The sequence below is a fragment of the Octopus sinensis genome, linkage group LG3 (genome assembly GCF_006345805.1).
Source record: "Octopus sinensis linkage group LG3, ASM634580v1, whole genome shotgun sequence".
NCBI lineage: Eukaryota > Metazoa > Mollusca > Cephalopoda > Octopoda > Octopodidae > Octopus > Octopus sinensis.
This window is the reverse complement of record NC_042999.1, coordinates 53774577-53797076: the sequence shown is the minus strand read 5'-3', so window position 1 is coordinate 53797076 and position 22500 is coordinate 53774577. Positions and strand designations below refer to the sequence as shown.

Genomic DNA, 22500 nt, shown 5'->3' with positions numbered 1-22500 from the left:
CGTCAGTACGCTGTTTTCTTCTGATTTGCAAAACAAGCACATAAGCGTAATTAATCCGATATGTTCTAAATTACATTAAGTATGACGGTTCTACCTTAACTGTATAGAAAGGTCGAAAACATTCTCTGTGGGACAAGCCCGTTATAGTTCAGGCTGCTGCGGCGGCTAGAAATCACTTGATGCGACCCTCAGGCATCCGTCTGCCGACCGGCGTTATTCGGTGACGTCATACTGCCACGTGCTGCCACTTTGCTTTGCAGTGCTTCTCCCCAGTTCATCGATTTTCCGAAGTGCTTCCGTGAACTTCTGTTTCCTGTTAGGGAAGACGGCGGCCGAAACAGTCCTCATGCTTGAAACAGTTTACAAAGACGCAGCCATGAACAAAACACAAACTTACGAATGGTTTTCAGGCATTAGGAATGGTCACTTGTCGATTGAGGTCCAACATCGTTCAGGGCCAACGGAACGAATGAAAACATCATGAAAATTCATGAACTGATCTTGGAGGACCGTCGTCGAACAATTGACGAATTTGTGGATATGACTGGTGTGTCCTGGAGCTTCTGCTCACGAATTTTGAGCGAGGAATTGCGAATTGAAAGAGTTGCAGCAAAAATTATGCCCCGCATGTTCACGGATGATCAAAGACAGTCACGGCTGAATACACGTCATAAACTGAAAGAACAGCTGGAAGTCAGTCTTGTCCCTTTTTCGAATGTCACCACTGGTGACGAAAGATGGTGCTACAGAATTTGCAGATGTGGAAGAGGTGAAGAAGAATACGACGGAAGCATTAAAAGGCATCACTTTGCAAGAGTTCCAGCATTGCATCGAACAATGGAAAATGTGTCTGGACCGATGCATTTCTTCAAATGGAGAATACTTTGAAGGAGATGAAAGTGTAAACATGTAAAACTAAGTGAACGAAATGATATTGCAAAATTCCAGTTTCTGTTGGGAACCCTCTCGAATAACAGAAATTATATAATGCCGGCTTTTGCGAAGTTTTGAATTGTAATGTTGGCGGAAGCTGTGCAATGCGTCAATAATGATGATGGTGATAATGATAATAATAATAATAACAACAACAACGACGCCGACGACGACGACGACGATGATGACGGTGGTGGAGGTGGTTGTGATGATGATGATGATTTTTACATTAACACAGAGTGGCTTTAGGCACAGAAAATAGATATGACTCTCCACACCGAGGTTAACCTTTTTTTATCGAACCCCTCTGAAAATTAAAGGGAAATTTAACCCCAACAGTAAAGAGTAACAGCAACATAAGACAACAGAAAATATTCCGATATCGGAAAGTCGATGGATTTACATAATTTTCTTCGTTTGTATCGCAATATCTGTTTTCCAAATCTTTACTATACAGTAAAATTCCCTGATTATAGTGAATCAAATATATCCTAAGCCTTGCATTCTAATATTATTATCATTATACGTTCATATTTCACTGCAAATAAGTTGTTCTATGAAGCATAAATCGAATCTCAACGAGGAATATTATATCACATGAAGAATGATTTACATGGTAGAACTTCGCAAGAATTTTATTTTCTGTAACTGTAACAATTCGGCGATGGTCAATGTATTTGCTTAGAGTTTATATAAGTTGACCAGTATCTTCAATGACGGCCTTCATCAATTTTGCGTTAATGCTTCCTAGATTTTTCTCCTTAGACGATCATACTCATCTACAATCGCGCTATTAGAGAGATAGGAGGTATTCTTCTTTATGCCATGGACCATTATATCTATTCAGTTTGCTCAAGGGTCTGTCTAGGCTGAAAATTATATTATATGATGATGGTGGTGGTGGTAGTAGTAGTATGAATATCCTATATGTGCATTGCACTTTCTCTGTAACAAATTCTGGGTGGCATCTTCCGTGTGACACATTCTGGATGTGAAAGAGGATCACAGGGACGCGCTTCGATTACATATATTCTTAAAAACTGAGTTCAATACAAGATATAGACGGTACTCAGAGCAGAAGCTGAAAGATGCCTGAGTTTGTCTCGGGATGGAAACCTCTTCATCATAAATCATCGAAAGCGTATAATAAAGCAGGATATTGTAACTACAGAATATATGAAGATGGGGAAAAAGAAACAATAGCATTGTCTCTAGTTGCCTCCTCTGAGCCTAAAAAAACTACATTCACTTGTATAAAAGCATTAGGACTTATGTAGACTCGAATTTATGCAAATACTGTAAAATACCAAATAGAGAAAATATGATGGTGTAAGCGTACAACTGTAAAGATCGCCGAGAATGGAGAAGAAATCTTGCTCTGGGTTATACGAATACACAAAAAATTTGTTGAAGGTTAAATCACCAGATATTGGTTTCAGGGACAACATAACAACGGCAGAATACTCGTTCAAATCTCAGACGTTTTCAAGTAATTATTTCAACGATTCAGAAGACAAAGCCCCAGGAATTCGTAATGGACAATTTTGGAATTTTCAACCCAGAACAATGCTACAATGAAGCATTCCACATGTGTTATCATGGAACTGGCGTATTCTACACAGACGCAACAGTATAAACTAGAATCCCATTGCATTCTCAGTTCATAATCCGTTTGGATATTCAATGTACATATTTCTGAAGTGATTTATTAGAATTTTGGTTTCCTTGTGAATGACTATGAATTTCGGTTGTGGTTCTTCTTCATAAGATATGGATCCTTCGTCAGCAGAGAGTCCTTTTTCGCTAGAAATGTATTATATCTCGAATGTTTTTTACCTACTCTAGTTTTCACTGCTTCCGGATAAGAATGAGGTTTTTTGAGTCATATAGCACATTACTATTTGTCGGTGACCTGAGAGTGAAAGATAAAAATTTAGCCTGAAATAAAGTATTATTTGCTATTTATCATTTCCTGCAACAGAGGACTTCATTCTGTGTGACTTTGGTAAACAGACTCGCTCGTATTACATTTATAAAATGCCATTGCTTTCAAAAGGAATTTATATAAACAACAATAAATGCAATAACAAAAACAACACCAAAATCAACAACAACAACAACAAGAGGATTAAAATACTTGGCTCTGATTTCATTTCCATGTGACCCATTGTTGTATGCTTCATTGGTGCCTCAGTCGTTGGCTTTGAAGGGTCACTGAGCTTTTCTAAATTTGCTATTAAATCATTCCAAAATATCCAGTCACTTTCTTTCAGACGTGTTTTGACATTCTCTTCTGTAATATTTGGACGAAGTTCCACGTAGCTTCGGTTCTCCTCCTCATAAACAGGCCACTTAATGTTGTTTGGAAGTTGTGGAACCCTGAAGTTAAAGACACGTTTACACTATTAAAATCATTATGCAATCATTATATATATATATATATATATATATATATATATATATATATATATATAATCAAAATAAGCAACAAGAATGACTCCGGTAATTTGGTACCATTGTTTCGCTCTACATCATTTTATTAAAAGTTGTAAGTATTACAGCAGATTTAAGATGCCTGAGTGCTCATCAGCCAATTACATACGTTTTCCATTAATACAAAGGCTTTCAAATCAAGTAGTAACATTACAGAAAAGGTAGATATACAGATAAAGCTGTAGATTTAAATTTTAAGAACATATGAGGTTGTGAAGTCCATTTACTGACTGACCAAGCTATGGCTGTATCTAACTGCTATAAGATTAGAAGTAATAAAGATTTTTTAGTTGTAAGAATGGGGTAAGGGGGGTGGGTTCAGAATACCATATTACAACTTTTAATAAAATGATGTAGTGCGAAACAATTGTACCAAATTACCGGAGTCATTCTTGTTGCTTATTTTGATTATAATCACCCCGCAAATTTTTATGGATAACACCATACAACATTCTGGTGCATCTAAATTAAGTACCATATTCATTTGAATCTAAATTGTTGCTGAACTAATATATATATATATATATATATATATATATTATATATATATATATATGAGTGTGTGTATGTGTGTGTGTGTGCGTGTGTGTCTGTATATATATATATATATATATATATATATATATGTGTGTGTGTGTGTGTGTGTGTGTGTGTGTGTGTGTGTGTGTGTGTGTGTGTGTGTTTGTGTGGTGCGTATTGAGTGGCTTTTGTTGACCTTTTGCAGCAAAAGACACCCAACCTCACTCGCTGATTTTGTTTGGAAGCTGAAAGACGAGAAGTTTAAATAGATCTCGACTTGGTCAGTAATAATACATGCGAGTCCATACAACACTTTTTCGAGGAAATTCCAACTATGTTCCGTGGAATCGTTGTCCGTATTGTTGACCAAGGAGAGGATTAATAATTGATTTTTGGAGAGATTGGTAAGATATTTGTACACGAACAAGAACACATTTACACGGTACGATAGAAACAGTATATATGGATTACATATTAACTCAACAGTTAGATAATGTTATCTCTCCCCTCAGCCAAGTGAAAACATCTTGCAAGACAACCTTGGAACCTGCACCACTGAATAACCCCATGGACATGCAATGCCTTGGAAATTGAACATTAATACTGACTGTATGCTGTCCTGATTATATGTAGTTTTGTGCTCGTCAGTTGAGTGTGAAGTGACGAAAAAATATACCAACGTACGCAAAAGAAGACTGGTAAATCTCTACTGCGGTATGATACGTGTAATATGATCTATGTTATAGGTTGTATGTTATTGCCCCTGCAAACATCGTGCCCCAACAAACTTATATGGACAGACCATACAGTCCTTGTTTACCTATACAAGCAAAACATACTAACTGTCCATATTGTTCGATCTTCTAGAATATATATAGAGACTATCGTCGAATGTCGTCGAACTGTAGTAAGAAATAAAGGAAGTAACAACACCGTATCTTCTCACGAGAGAACTGGCTCAAATGCTTTCGACAGTGTGTATCCTGATAAAACAAAACCAGTACAAAATTGCAGTGTTATCCCTGACCATAAAATCTTCCTACAATATTGGAGGTACAGCAATGCCTTTGCGTATTTAGCTCTGATTTTATAGATTCTAAGTTCGAATCCCTCTGAATATCGACGTAGTATTTCAGCATTCCAGTACAAATATGTTGAATACCTATTGTATACTGGGGAAATTTAGTTGATTGTACTCTTACTTTAAATCTGAAGCCTTATATTTTGTGAGAAAATATGCATATTTATTTCTTTATTGCCCACGGTAGGGGTGCTAAACATAGAAGGGACAAACAAGGACAGATAAAGGAATTAAGTTGATTACATCGAACCCAGTGCGTAACTGGTACTTATTTAATCGACCCCGAAATGATGAAAGGAAAAGTTGACCTCGGTGGATCCCGCCAACTTGCCGCCCTTAAAATTAATATGTATATTGTTCCTATTTATATACATAGGCACAGGCATGGCTGTGTGGTAAGAAGTTTACTTCCCAACCACACTGGTTCTGGTTCAGTCCCACTGCGTGGCACCTTGGGCAAGTGTCTTCAACTATAGCCCCGGTCCAACCAAAGCCTCGTGAGTGAATTTGATGGAGGGAAACTGAAAGAAGCACATAATATGTGTGTGTGTGTGTGTGTGTGTGTGTATGTGTGTGTGTGTGTGTGTGTGTACGTGTATGATTGTGACTGTGTATGTTCCCCAACCACAGTTTGATAACCTGTGTTAGTGTGTTTACGTCTCCTGAACCTAGCGCTTCGGCAGAAGAGACTGACAGACGTTACCAGACTTAAAGAAAATAAATACTGGGGTAGATTCGCTTGAGTGAAATTCTTCGAGGCGCAGCATGACCGCAGTCTGAAAACTTAAACTAGCAAGAGACAAAATTTATAGACGATTCTATAGAAATGGTTCTATAAAGATAAAGTCTTATTTAAATATGGAAGATGGCAGTTTTATGGAAAACGAAAAGTCTGAAAGAAGGAATATAAATACTAAATTGATAAATTACAGCAGAAAATCTCGAAGTCGATGAAGTTGAAAATGATGTAAAAATATTTGTAAATAAAATTATCAATCAGTGATAAATATAAGAAGAAAAAAGCAAACTGAAAATTTCAGAAATAAATGTCTATAACCGAATAGAAATTAAATAAAAAACAACCGAAAGCTTTTACTAAAATATAAATATTAATCTATTGATTAAACACTAGGAAGATAGACGGCATATATTAAAGATAAGATTGACGTAGAGGAATCTAGTTAAAGGTAAAATTTAAATATTGATAATAAATTTAGGAACAATAAGAAAATAATGCTAGAATTAATGATGAGAAATATCGACAAATGTGAGTCGAAAAATAAATAGTTTACAAAAAAATAATCAGTTATTAGTTTATCAACCATATTATGAAAATATTATATAAATATTACAGTGTGTGTTTTAGAGGAAATAAATACGTTCAGATTGCATTATTAACTTAAATTTCACCAAAGTAAATACAATTACGGTTTGTAAGAAATAATTGATTTGTATTATTTATTTTGATTTTATTCACTGGAATTTGGTCATACTGGAGCGCTTCGTTCAGGGACTTCGAAAGATAATATCGTCCCTAGTACTTATATGTGTTTCGTGGATATTTTATCGATCTGTATCAAAAAACCTAGGTATCTTTTGATCGCCCTTACCTTCTCTTTTCTACACACACACACACACACACACACAATGCATACATACATATACATACAGCTCCTATATTCAGGTTACGTATATTAATTTCAGGTGCACTGAGCTCTGTAATAAAACATCGACATAAAAATCTAGAAATACTTGGATTCTCAAAAAACGAACAGACCAGACTGAATCGCAATCCCCAGACACAATCGATCAGAGAAACAGCAAAAATTTATTAAACATTTCAGGATCTTCCAGTTGAGGTTCCTATGTATACACATGCACACAATTATATATGGTATACATATTCGCATACCTAAATGCGAAGCTGACGCAGGCATAAACACACACACCGACCACACCTGGTAATTAAAAACCCCAAGAACTGTCTTGGCTGCTGCAAAAAGTGCTGACATTTTGTTAGTGACCGACGTGAATTCTGCAAAGGGTTAGGGTTAAAAGAAATCCCAGAGAAAACCAAACTCACACACACGCACGCACGTACACACACACACACACACACACACACACACACACACACACACACACACACACACACACACACACACACAAACAAATATTTCTATATCAATTGTGCAGAAGGCCATTGCGAATAACTGTTAGTCTGTCTGTCTATTTATTTCTCTACATAATACGCACACATACACAAATATATGGAAATACGGAGGGCTTCCGCACAGTTTCCGCCAAATAAAATTTCTCTCGCAGAGCTTCATCCGACTCTTGGTTACAGTAGAAGAAGGAAAATAATTAGAATGCCATATCATGAGATAGAACTCGGCACCACCACGGTAGTGCATACAAGAATCATTATCCAGTGCATCATAGATATGCTCGATATATGGTCAAAGTGTGTGATTAGAGGAGATAATATGAAATAAAACGATATTGGATCACAAAAATTGATTAACAAGAATAGAAAACATAACTTAGATTTAATATTTGTGCGATGTAGAAAGCTGCAGGGATCTAATTATATACTGTTTAATTGAAAATTAGGAAAATAAGAAAGCTTCATTATTTAAGAAGAAAAATGCTTCGTAAATAAGATGTGCCTAAAAGAATGAAGATTATCACTTTTGTACATATTTCTATTAATATATATGTTTCTACTCCAGGCACAAAGCCCAGAAATTTTTGTGGGGGAGGGGGCAGTCGATTAGATCGACTCCAGTACGCAACTGGTACTTAATTCATCGACCCCGAAAGGATGAAAGACAAAGTCGACCTCAGCAGAATTTTAACTCAGAACGTTGAGACTCTTCAATGAAACTCTTATTCAGACTCCACTGGCCGAAGACTAGCCACGCACTTGAAACTCAGAGTATCAAGGATTCTGAATCAAGCTGTTTTGATCTACACATGTAACTCTCAATAAACTTGTTGAATGCCCTTCTTTCTACTCACTCATACAATCGTTCCAAAATCTGTTGAACGCCATTCACGAACGACTGAGGAATACCTCCAAATACCTCCAAGGAAAATCTACCGAAAGTGTCAACAAACGAATGGACTGGAAAGCTTTCTTCTACGAGAACCCTTCCACTACTACATCTGCGGGTTTTGGCTTTAAATCTTGAAAGTGTTCCCTGCGTATGAAAGACCTTGAGAACTTCGAGACTGGCTTATGAAACATTGTAAAGAAAGTAAGGTTTCGGCATTATTCAATCCCTTTCCTTAAATACCTAAATGACTGCATGACCACAAGTAAACAATCTCCCAATAGTGATCATTTAATAGGGGTCATCCTCGCAGACACAGCAAACAATATTTATGAAACAAGCATTTGCACACATTCAAGACTCCTCACAAGCGCCACTAACGAAACGTACAAGCAAACCCGTAAATCTACATACAATGATATAAACACAGAAGCAAAGGAGCTAGCTACCCGCCTTGAGATAATGGATCGAGTGGGCCGCCTCGTCACGCAGACCCCATCTCCATATTACACTTAAGGATCATAAGCCTAATTTCCATTCCTAGCCCAAATGCAGGCTGATCAACCCCTCTAAAAGCGAGATAGATATCATTAGCAAGCGTATCCTCGGTACTATCAACTCCGACAACAGAAGGGCTACAGGGTTGACTCAATGGAAATCCAGTGCAGCTTTAATATTCTGGTTCCGCTGTATCAGGCATAGGTCAGACTATAAATTCACCCAGTTCAACATCGTAGACTTCTGCCTTTCCATATCCTAGCCCCTCCTCCTGAAGGCTCTAGCTTTTGCTCAACAGTTTACCAGCATTAAAGATTTTGATATAAAAATCACCGTGAATGCCAGAATGTCAATTCTGATGCAGACGATTCCTTCTTTGTAAAGAAAGAAGGTGATCCATTGTTTGATGTCTCTATGGGGAGCTTTGACGAGGATGAAATCTCTAGCCATATGAATGGCCACGCCATGGGTAAGTTCAGGAACGACTTGATAAAAACTATTCAGAATTCGGCCTGTCTATAACGCTTACTACCAACCAGACTACGGTCGATTTCTTGGACGTAACCTTAGACCTGAATACGGGAAAATACTACCTACAGGAAGCCTAATGAAGAAACTAACCCCCCTGCTGTAATTAGAAACCTGGTTTCAGGCATTAGCATCTAACATTGCAGGCACCAACAGACGTAAAATCACACCGACACAGCCCAAATCTGTAATTCAAAGCTTTACGTAATAGATCATCTGACAGTCGTGAGTATTTAAAAAAATGCTATTCTTTATACTTGAACCACATTCCGTTCAAGCACACGTAAGCTCATGAAAATCAACTAAACGGCAATATGAGTTGCGAAACTCAAGAAGAATTATTTTATAGATATTGATAATTGCCAATTTATCGAATAAAACTTTGAAGCTGATTTAGCAAGACAATTGATGTTCAAAATAACAGGAATCATTTAAATGAAAACGATTGACCGTATCGGAAAATCAATATAAGCATTAAAGCGAATCAAAAACTGAATAAAAATTGAAACCTTCATAGTCTATATCGTGCATATCTCATGGACACGGGAATAATATATACAAAGAAGGCTGCAACGGAAAAAATTTAAAAGTAAAACGGAAATTAAGATTAAAACAAGACGTGACAGGCTTCCTTCCCAGCAGAAGCCAGTGGGGCTAGACCGAGGGAACGGTAAAATGCGCGACGGTATGACAGTTTTCGCCTTCCATGGTGGTAGGGCCCTCATCTGGGATACCACATGCTATGACGTCTTCAGCAGCAATTTGGTGTGTTCAGATACCAGCCCGGTCTCACCAGACTGGGAAGGGCAAACTATCAAAGTATTGGCCAATTTCTAGTCGAGGATGTGGCAGAAGGGATCTCCAAGGTTCAGGCCCTCAGACCACATCCCTGCTCACTGCTAATGGAGCGGAGATGGCTATCAGCACGCGTGAGCCACGTGTGTCGAAGAAGCTGTTCCAGCACATTTCCATCGCTATCCTCCTCTGTTCCATTTTGTTCGCTGGGGTCATGAGGCAGGCCGACAAACCTTTTTTAGATATTACTTGCTACCAAAGATAAAATAAGTGCAAGAGCAAATGAGTATCCTTTTATTTAGATCTCCTATCTATCGAAACACCGATCAGCTCGTATTAGAAGATAAGATACATAACTATTAATACAATGACGTGTTGATAAATTGAACCGAGAGCTACATTATTGCAAGAGAAAATGTCTTAATCACTCGACCACGATCACACCGCTTCCTGGAACAAGAAAACAACTTTCTTTCAGGGGGAACTAATATAAATATAAAATGATATTGCGTAAAATAATTGATTACGAAGAATAAAAATACGAATTAAAATTTAGTGCGAGAGCAATTAAAAAAAACCTACAGGCATATAATTAGCAAATGCATAATTGAAATTTAGACTAAAGCAATTGTGTGTGCCTTTGGGAATAAGCATTTCGTATTTCGAATCTGTAGAGTTCTTTATTGAAATGTTTCATGATTAATTATTGGCGATAATAATTTAAGAAATAATTTGCATTAATCACTTAGATACACAGATTATGAAATTACGGAATTTGAATTCACCAGAATAATAATAGGTTGACGTGTAATAAGTGCTACTTAAGTTGCCTTAAACTGGGCTGATGTCCATTGTATATGTATGTATGTATGTATGTATGTATGTATGTATGTATGTATGTATGTATGTATGTATGTATGTATGTATGTATGTATGTACGTATGTGTGTGTGTGTGTGCAATGTATATGTATGTATGTGTGCAATGTATATGTATTTATGTATGTCATTATTCAGTTTTATTTCAAGATTTCCTGCTAAGAGGGAAAGAGCCGGTTTCTAACCTAGATCCAAGTCTCCTTCGTTGTAATTTCAAAATCAACAACAGGGTAATTTGTATGTATGCATGTATGTATGTATGTATGTATGTTGTATGTATGTATGTATGTATGTATGTATGTATGTATGCATGTATGTATGTATGTATGTATGTATGTATGTATGCTTGTATGTATGTACAGATGTAGATTTTTATGTTTTGCTTTATGTATGTATTCTCATGCATATAGTTACATATCTAGACATGCTCATATATATTTAAATGATAAACTTCTGGACAGTTTTACAGATTCCAGTGATGGACTGGATCTGTAGTCTTCGAATTAGCTTTCTAATTTTTGGCTTTGAGGATCCTAATTTCTCAAGACTGGTATTTAGGCAGTGTGTTACATATCCCAGGGTCCCACTCATTGTCGGTATAAACCTGAACTTGTAATCTGGATAGAGTAACTGCAGACTTCTCAATAGTTCAGCATAGGTATTCTCTTTTTCACTGATCTTCAGCTTTATGTTATCATCCGCTGGGGGCATGTCTGTCTGTCTGTATGTATGTATGTATGTGTATGTATGTACGTATGTATGCATATATGTATGTATGTATGGATATATGTATGCAAGTATGTATTTATAAATGCATGTATTTATTCATGTACGCATATATGTATGTATGTATGTATGCATGTATTATGCATGCATGTAGGTATGCATATATGTGAAGGCGCATGGCTCAGTGATTAGAGCATCGAGCTTACGATCGTGAGGTTGTGAGTTCGAATCCCGGACCGGACTGCGTGTTGTGTTCTTGAGCAAGACACTTTATTTCACGTTACCCCAGTTCACTCATCTGTAGAAATGAGTTGCGACGTCATAGGTACCAAGCTGTATCGGCCCCTTTGCCTTTCCCTTGAATAACACTGGTGGCGTGGAGAGGAGAGGCCGGTATGCATGGGCAACTGCTGGTCTTCCATAAACAACTTTACCCGGACTTGTGCCTGGGAGGGTAACTTTCTAGGTGCAATCCCATGGTCAGTCATGACCGAAAGGGGTCTCAGATGCCTATATGCATGTATGTATGCGTGCATGCATGCATGTATGTATGTATATATGCATGTATCTATATATGTATATGTATGTACGTATATATGCATGTATGTATGCATGTATGTATGCATGCATGTATGTATATATATATTTATACGTATGTATATAGGCGGACACGTTAGCGCGCCGGGCGAAATGCTTAGCGGTATTTCGTCTGTCGTTACGTTCTGAGTTCAAATTCCGCCGAGGTTGACTTTGCCTTTCAACCTTTCGGGGTCGATAAATAAAATACCAGTTTCGCACTGGGGTCGATATAATCGACTTAATCCCTTTGTCTGTCCTTGTTTGTCCTCTCTGTGTTTAGCCCCTTGTGAGCAATAAAGAAATATATATTTATATGTATGTATATAACTTTGCATGTATGTATGTCTGTGTGACCACTGTATATGTATTTTCTCTTGTGTTTAAAAATATTTGAAGTTTTCAAGTAAGGAAAGAGTCGCTCTCTAACAAAGATGTAAAGCTCCTTCGCTTGAATGTACATACAAAAGCAACGTCGCAAGTTGGACTTGAGAAAAGTCTTGCATATTTTTACTCTTCCACTTACAAACTGTATTTGCAAGTTATTTGGTTGATTTCTCTTTATAGAAAATCTAAGCTTTCCCAGTTTGTCACAAAACGAAGAGCACCGATCATTGTTGTTAGTATAAATGTGAATTTATTATCTGGAGAAAGAACACAGAATGCTGAGAAGCAGTTGTGAATAGTTACTCCCTTTCTCTTTGATTTTAGAAAAGATTCTCACCTCGATGGTGCTACACGCATGAAAGTGCCAAATAATAATATTCTCTTGGGAGTCCCAAATAATAATATCGGTCCAGTTATGTTTACACTTGATACATGTTTTGATAGGAATGTTCCACCAATATTCCTTGCGTTAACGTATGTGTAGGTACTCAACAACAGGGGGATTTTCCATGCTTTTATGGGTGTGTGTATTTTTATACGTGTGCATCAGCGAATGGCTGTTAAGATCGTTTCACAACAAAAAGAAATCATAAACTTTTCCACTAGATGTGATCACGGTGTATGAAAGTATCTCCCTGGGATAAGATACGAATTTATTTCTAAAATATACCTTAAAGGTGAGAGTAAACCCAGAAGTATTGCATACGACTTCATTACCAAACTAGGCTTTTATTTACTATCCATCTCTAATTGTACCAAATTCATGGGTAGAATAATAACAATTGTTAAATTCTTAGGAAATTAAAATATCAAAATACAATCCAAATTTTGTGTGCGTGGATTGCATACCACCCATTTTGGATTACGTCCATAGAAAAGAAAAGAACAACAATATGAAATAAAAGAGAATATCTTCTGTAGACTATGAAAATATACGACTATATTTTATACAGAACACCAAATACTCCAATCTGTATTTAATATAATTATGTCACCAACATATCACGTGGTCTTCTTTATCTTTCCTTTAATTCATAACATAAAGACATACTATAGAATGGATCGAGGCTCGGAACACGCCACCAGTTCTTCAATATTATTACTTCTTTAATGGCGGCGAACTAACAGAATCTGCAAAAAGTTTATCGGCATTTCGTCCGTCTTCACGTTCTGCGTTGAAATGAAACCGAGGTCGATTTTGCATTTCATCCTTTCAGGGTCGATAAAATAAGCACCAACTGAGCCGGGGTGGGATGTAATTGACTCACTCTCCCCCGAAATTGCTAGCCTTGTGCCAAACTTTGAAACACTAATAATAGCCATTCGAATCAATAACAGAATAACAAACATTGAATTGCACAAGACTGACTGGACAAGACTGATTGAGTATTGAAAAGCAGAATTATGATCTTAGAACAATTTTGACAATATCTAATCAACTAAAGAGCTGAAGCAAAATACATGACACAATTACTGAAAATGGCTTTATTAATAATTTTAATGTAATTAATAATAATAATAATAATAATAATAAGAATAATAATAATAATAATAATAATAATAATAATAATAATAACAGTACTAATGATAAAAATAATAATAATCATAATAACAGTACTAATGCTAAAAATAATAACTATAATCATGTTTGGTGGAATAAAGAATTAAAAGAGCCGGACTGTTGGATTTGGTTTATAAGATTCTTCATCTGAAGATGTGTGACGATACATATTTTGGTGTATTTTGGGACGGTCATTATGCCAATAATAAACCCACCCACTGGTTGTCTGTCCGTTCTTTATTATTTATTTGTCAATTGGTTAACTAGTTAACCAATTAACTAATCGAATGAATGATTGATTAATTGGGGAACCAAATCTAAAGGAACTCTTCACCGAATGAATAAAACAAACAATTATTTATAAAGAACCGAAATAGAATAAGTCCGTGTCACTTTTATTGGCCCGAAATATAACAAAACATAATAAAATGGAAATATTACTCAGTTGATTCGAGGGGGCGGTTATACCTTTCGATCAGCCGCATAACTCGCCCCTTGCTACTCGACTTTTCTCCAGATATACTCTTTTACTTGTTTCAGTCATTTGACTTTGGCCATGCTGGAGCATCACTTTTTAGTCGAGCAAATTGACCCCAGGACTTATTCTTTGTAAGCCTAGTACTTATTCTATCAGTCTCTTTTGCCGAACTGCTAAGTTACGGGGATATAAACACACCAGCATCGGTTGTCAAGCGATGTTTTGGGGACAAACACAGATACACAAACATATACACATACACATACATATATATATATATATATACGACAGGCTTCTTTCAGTTTCCGTCTACCAAATCCACTCACAAGGCTTTGGTCGGCCCGAGGCTATAGTAGAAGACACTTGCCCAATGTGCGACGCAGTGGGACTGAACCCGGAACCATGTGGTTCGTAAGCAAGTTACTTACCACACAGCCACTCCTACGCCTATGTATACCTTTAGTAATGTTCTCGAGTGGAACCAGCTCAATGACAGTGAGTGTGACATACCTGAATCTCCTGAAATTACATGTCCCATCCACCCAACGGGATTCTCCACAGTTCTAGTCAACTCGATTTCACACACTAGGAATGCATCGACTGAAAGTTATAGAGAATGACATTCGCCCAAGATAGTACACAGCGGGGTCAGTGCGCATGCATTCAACTAACAATCGATCCCTACACACACATACCCACACAACCTCCTCCCGCAAAATGAAAATAACGAACTCGGTCTGGTGAATGGTTTGAATTTTATCGATGAAAACAAATAAAGCGAATGGGATAGAATTCTAGAAATTTTGAGTTTTATAGAATTTATATTCCTCGGAGAGAAAAGGAGAAGAATACATTATCACATCGATGAAATCAATTCAAAATTAGAAGGGCAAATAAAGCAAGGATCAAGATTTCTTGTGACGAGATGACAATCTGATTGTCAGAAAATAAGAGCTCTATTGGGAACGTGTATTTCTGTTTAATAGGCGTCAGCAGTACAAAGCTACATACTTTGACATGAAAATGCAGGAATTTGGTTGAATTAAACAAAAATCAACGAAGAGAAATAATTCATTTCTATGTCAGTTTTTATGATGATTCTTAAAACTTGATATTATCTCGCCATCTCATTTGGAGCTGTTCACCGTTTTCGCAAACCATTTGCTTACAGTTCCCTCGAAGGGGGAATAATTTTCAATTAATTAAGAACAATTTTTCTTGAAGCGTGTATATATATTACTCATCACTGCATATAAATACAGGCATACAAAATCGCGTGATCTCACGCACACACACACACTCACACACACACACACACACACACCACACACACACACACACAGACACAGACACACACACACACGAAGCCGAAAGGGTATGCTCCCACTTTCAGTGTTTTCAAATCCAAACCAAGGAGTTCTGAGCTGATGATAGAAATGTCGAGTTGACTAATCTTGAAACGTACGTTCTCAAATAACCTTTGCATTTGATTTTTTAATGTCTTAACCCCCATACTTTCGTGAGTTGAATTGAGCAAACACTATATGAGAGAGGTTTTCTTTAAGTATTAGAAATAGTTTTAAAGAAGTTTTTTTAGCTGCTATTTCTAATGAGTTCAGTATGCGGCAAAGTAATTTATTTTACTAAGCCCTTTTATATAATGTAATAATTTGAATTCGCCTTAAATGGTCCCTTTGCATACTGAATACTTGGTGAAATTGATTAATAATTAATTAATTTTACCCTCAATTGTTGAAATTATAATTCATCTCTCTCTATTTAATGCCTCGGATTTTACCGAAAAAGCATAGTGTTTACTGATTTTAACCCACGCTGGTGGAAAGGGGAGAGCAGAAATTCTTCGCTTGCATATTTGAGTTTGCTGGCACTGTTAGTTTCGAGCAGATCTTCAGAAGCGATAAGAAGCCGAAAGGGTATGCTCCCACTTTCAGTGTTTTCAAATCCAAACCAAGGAGTTCTGAGCTGATGATAGAAATGTCGAGTTGACTAATCTTGAAACGTACGTTCTCAATAACCTTTGCATTTGATTTTTTAATGTCTTTACCCCCATACTTTCGTGAGTTGAATTGAGCAAACACTATATGAGAGAGGTTTTCTTTAAGTATTAGAAATAGTTTTAAAAAAGTTTTTTTAGCTACTATTTCTAATGAGTTCAGTATGCGGCAAAGTAATTTATTTTACTAAGCCCTTTTATATAATGTAATAATTTGAATTCGCCTTAAATGGTCCCTTTGCATACTGAATACTTGGTGAAATTGATTAATAATTAATTAATTTTACCCTCAATTGTTGAAATATATATATATATATATATATATATATATATATATATATGTTACGCAGATGTACTTGCATAGCAAGTGACCTGATCTGATATCGGGTGCTGGAACGAAAACAAATTGCAGCGTGGAAGATGTTTATAAACCATTAAAACACACAAAAACCGTTAGATTTACTTCAAGATTTAAATTAAGTTTGCCAATATATTTTCGTCGTTTTGAAACCGCGACCTGTTCACTGGAAAAATATTGTGGTGTACGGTATTTTGCCAGTGAGCAGGTCGCGGTCTCAAAGCGACGAAAATGTTTTGGCAAATTGAATAATATATATATATAATATAAATATATGCATATATACATACATATATGTACATACCAACATATATATATATATATATACATGCATATATGGGTACAGGACATAAAAAAAAAACGTTGAACACAATGAGAAACGAAAACATAAAAACAAAATCATAGAACACGAACTTTTTTTCGAACAACGAATAAAAACAAACAGAGAAACGAGGCATGCAACATAAAGAATATTCCCCTTCATCAGTTGTCCCTGTTTCATCTACTCCGCGTTTCTCGAAACGAGAAGTTTAATGGCGGGGAAACGGGCATAAAATCCGACTTCCTAAAAACGACGAGCCACAGTCTTCCGAAACATAGCCATTCCGTAATCATGATTTAGTTGGTGAAAAATACCAGCAGCAGTATCGAAATGGTCTCTTAACGACAGCCTCTGAATCACACTGTCTTGCCGAACACTTATTTTCCGTTGTCTCCTTTGTTCTTCTACTGACACAAACGGGCTTGTTTCTTCGTAAAGCCTGTGTATTCTTGAAACAACACTCATTGATTTGTTAATATCTCTGGCGATAGCAGAAGTTGCTATTCCTTCTTCTTTTTTCAACGTGACCATTCGCCTTCTGTGGCTTTCATCATGTTTTGCATCGGATTTCCATGGCTGTTAATTCCCTATTGATCAATATCAATCTTCGTGCCGCTAAGTCAGTTTAGTTTACATCGGTCGGAGTGTTGCCAGAATTTACTTTTTCAATTTGACACCCTGCGTTCTCTAATTTTGTTCATTTTCTCCATTATAAATTATTTAGTTATTAATCATTTCCTACAAAATCTATTGCATCTAATGTACATACGAGGATTGCTTCCCAACCACATGGTTCCGGGTTCAGCCCCACTGCGTGGCGCCTCGGGAAAGCGCCTTTTCTGTTGCCTCTGGCCGACCAAAGCCTTGTGAGTGGATTTAAAGAAACCCCACGAAAATGGGTTTGGGAGGCAAACATTATTTCAGTGACGAGGAAGTGGAAACTGTAGTGAAGAAGTTGCTCAAAGAACAGTCAACAGTATTTTACGTGTCAGGGATACATGCTCTCATTTGAAGGTGGAACATTGTTATTGAGAGAAACGGCGACTATGTTAAGAAGTAGGGATGTGATCCACAGAGGTCCAGCTTCATTTTTATGCATTATACATGTTCCTGTGTTGGTAATGTCTAAAACAAAATGGCATTATCTTTTATTTCAGGACAGTGGTTGGCATTGTAACCTGCTTTACGACATTTTAGGATATCTGCTAATCACATGCTTAATGTCTTCCAAAGAAACATGACAAAGCCCATAGATGCGACTGCATTTTAAAGAGGACAACAAGCGTTAAGTCATCCTTGGAACCCTAGTAATTCGTTGCAGCACTTACCTAGCGTACCTATTCGTTTAGATCACTTGTGAACTAAACCCCTATATATATATATATATATATATATATATATGTATATGTGTGTGTGTGTGTGTGTGTTTGTGTGTATATATGATATATATATATATACGTATATATATACACACCTACCTGCCTACCTACCTACCTGCCTACCTACTTACCTACCTACCAATCTACCTACATGCATACATATGCAGGTGTGTGTCTGTGTGCGCGCGCATGCGCGTGTGGTAATTTGCATGTACACACAGAGTTAGATAAATGCAGTAGAATGTGTGACATATGTGACAGCCTTTACGTGACAGATGCTTGGGAGCCATTAATAACCATTTAGAGATTCTTTTGCACAGTCTTTGCAATTAAACTGTCTTCAGGTTCTATGAACGACTAGATGTTTAAAATTGACCAAATTCTCGGAATACTTCTGAGATGCAATACACATAAATATTAAGCAGCCTACACAGTAATCAAATTGAATGGCAACGAAGAATATCCATAATTAATATTTATCATATTCTAAATAAAAGTTGGCGATTCTATTTCTTCATTTCGATGCATTAAACTCATCAGGCAATAATAATTATTGGGTTTAATAATTAGTTTTCTCATGAATAAGATCGACTAAACCACTCAAGTTATTATATTGTGATGCCGACCATCACCACTGAATAAAATTGAGATCTTTAATCAGATAAGAACTATATTATTGTGTGCAATTTTTAATTTAACTCCACACGACTAAATATAAACTTTAATTTAATATTGTTTATATTTTAAATGCAAAACCACAAAAACCAAATGGCATACCATTAGGCTGCTCTATCGGAATAGAGGTGTTGAATTAATAATGGAGGTTCAGTTTCTGACTGTCCATTGAAATTTCTGACATGTTCAGGAGTGAGAGACTTCTTGGGATTTTCTTGTGAACGAAATTCATGGTTCACTTGGTAACATAACTGACTTTAAGCTGTTTTCTCGTAGGCTCAACATTGTAAATGTCTCAAACATGTCAACTAGCCGGAAAATTTGGACTCATTTCAAGTAGTCAACACACAGAACAACCTGATCTCTTTGTTTGTTTGTTTGTCTGTTTGTATGTATGCATGTATGTATGTATGTATGTATGTATGTATGTATGTATGTATGTATGTATGTATGTATGTATGAATGAATGAATGCATGTATTTAAGTATGTACTCTTTTATTCCTTTACTTGTTTCAGACATTTTGACTGTGGCCATGCTAGAGCACCGCCGTTTTGTCGAAGAAGTCAACCCTTGGACTTATCCTTTGTAAGCCTGGTATTTATTCTATCGGCCTCTTTTACTGAACAACTCTACAGCAGCGTGTCTTCAGATGAAAGGATGAGCCTGTATCTGCAGAAAACTATGCATGGATATGTAAGTAGAAAGCTCCATGATGATTGTAACATCTATCATCAAAGCAGTTTATCATGGACCAATAGCCTGAGTACTACCTCCCACTTTGAAGGGTATGCGTTTGCAATCTAGGAACAGGAAATATTAATCAAGTACATGGTACACAAAAGGGGTAGAGATGCAAAAAAAGCCGTAAAATGTGACAACCTTTGTAGACTTTGTGGAATTAAAGCCGAAGATAACACCCACATCATAAGCAGTTGTCTAAAAATGTCATCACGATATTATCTGCCGATGAGACATGATGTAGCTAGGACATTCTACAATGAAATTCGTCGCAAGGATAATCCCGAGGACAAAGAAATAAGAACCTTCAATATGGTAGAAGCCATGGCCACATCATAAAAAGGAATACTGGTGGAATGTTCCAGTGAAGACCTCAATAAAATGTAAGCATAACAGACCTGATATGGTTTGGGACAGACAAGAGAAACTGTTCACAGTTATGGAACTTAGCTACCCAGCGGATGTTAACATAAAGCTGAAAATCAGTGAAAAAGAGAACACCTATGCTGAAATATCTAGAAATCTGCAGTTACTCAATCCAGATTATTGAGGTCATGAGATATGTAACACACTGACTAAATACCAATCTTGAGAAATTAGGCTTCTCAAAACCTGAAAGGATAAATCTAATATGAAGGCTACAGGTCCAATCCATCACTGGAACTGTAAAAATCTGTAAAACGTTCCAGAAGTTTACTATTTATGATAAACTTCATAAATACATATGAGTTTGTCTAGATATGCAAGTGTATGCATGAGAATGTATACATAAACCATACAGATCTGCACATACATACCTACATACATACATACATACATACATACATACTACATACATACAAATTACCCTGTTGTTGATGTTGAAATTCTAATGAAGGAGCCTGGGATCTAGGATAGAAACTGCTTCTTTCTCTATTGGCAAGAAAGTTTCCTAGACACATACAAATAACTGTAAAACCGGGAACCAGTCAATTTTCTACGTAATTTCCGTGTGGGAGATATCAAAACAGAACTAAATCTAAATGAGAAAACTATATCATGAATAAATCACGCATTACAAACATTCGAAGCAGAAATTAAAATTCTAAAGCTTCCGCACACCACGATTTAAAGAGAAATTTGTGATGACGAAGTTTGTCTATGCTTTCCTGTATTAGCTAAAGAACGAGATATTTACGGACTTACAACGTTTTGTTTTCTTCTGCTGGGAATGTTCCACACAAGAAGGAATTAATATAGGAATTTAGTTTAGAAATTATAATAATTTCTTTAATTAAATGTTTATTGAAATTGTAAGTGCAGTCATTAAAACTTCTATATTGCTGGATAAATCAAATTATTCCAATATAACCAAAATCTTCTTGGGACTACTGACATAACATCTATTCTATTTGGAATTAAGTTTCACTGCCAAACCACCTGTTATATAACTTTTTCCAGAACTTCTATAAATAACTGTTCATGTTTTCCTCTTTCTGCTGCCACATTCACTCATCGCTTTTGTTTTGTTATTTTCTGCAATCGCTCTGGTACTCTACGTTGTGAAATTGCTTCATTTATGGCATGATACAATGTGCGACGTTTCCTTTATCACTTACAGCCTTGACTTGATATAGATGTCTACATGTTTATTCATATAAACTATTTGTTTTTAAAGGTGTATTTCCTTGAATTGTTTCTCTGTTGTTGAGAGAAAGCAGTAGAACTGGAGACATTGGGATGCATTACTTTTCTGTATGTACAAAACCTAAAGTGAAGTAAGAAAAAAGGAATAAAGAAACTATTGACGACATAAAAACATAGAGATTAACATATTATAGTAGTGGTGGTGAGAGTGGCGGCGGTGCTTTGACGGGTTGAAGCTGGAGATGTGGGAATTACTACCACAAGTGCAGCGAAAGGCGTCCATCATTAACCAGAAAAAGTTGACTATGAAACAGCGTCTAAAAAGAACAACAACGTTGCTGACATTGATGAATGACCAAAAAAAATCAAGATGAGTGTGATGGGGAATATTGGATAACCACGGGGCGTAATGAATGTCAACATGGTAGTACTGGATTTATTCAGCCACGCTAGTATCGCAATGACAAGACACGTTACTACGACATGTTTTATTTTACCCACCTTCATAAACCTAAAAAAGGAAAATACAAAATGCTTGAAATTTGTCATTGCTATCCAAAAAGAAGAGGAAACATGTAAGGTTTTGAGTTGAAAATATCGATCAAAGTTCAATGGAGGTGGATTTAAAGACTAGGAAACTGCAAGTAATTGATCAGGTTGACGTAATGGAAGTTCGTCGGATAACAAACCTTAATTGTTAATGTGCAAAACAAATGTAAACCTGTTGCTTTACAAAGGAAACAGAGGCTGGACAAAAGTAAAGACAGATTTCTAAATGAAATAATTTTCAACAAAAACGAGAAATTTTATTTTGTTTTAGTGGTTCATCTCACAATTGCAATTATTTAGCGTAGTTAGAACTGCCGGCCAAATAA

The 22500-nt window shown here is 36.4% G+C and overlaps 1 protein-coding gene across 1 annotated transcript in view; it reads right to left on the bottom strand.

The window, feature by feature from the left end:
* Positions 1–22500, bottom strand: part of LOC115209746 (para-nitrobenzyl esterase) — a 110239-nt gene that overhangs the window by 10881 nt on the left and 76858 nt on the right. Inside the window, exon 2 of the mRNA XM_029778257.2 lies at positions 3071–3312. Coding sequence (XP_029634117.1) covers positions 3071–3312 — 242 coding nt within the window. The remainder of the gene's footprint in view (positions 1–3070; positions 3313–22500) is intronic.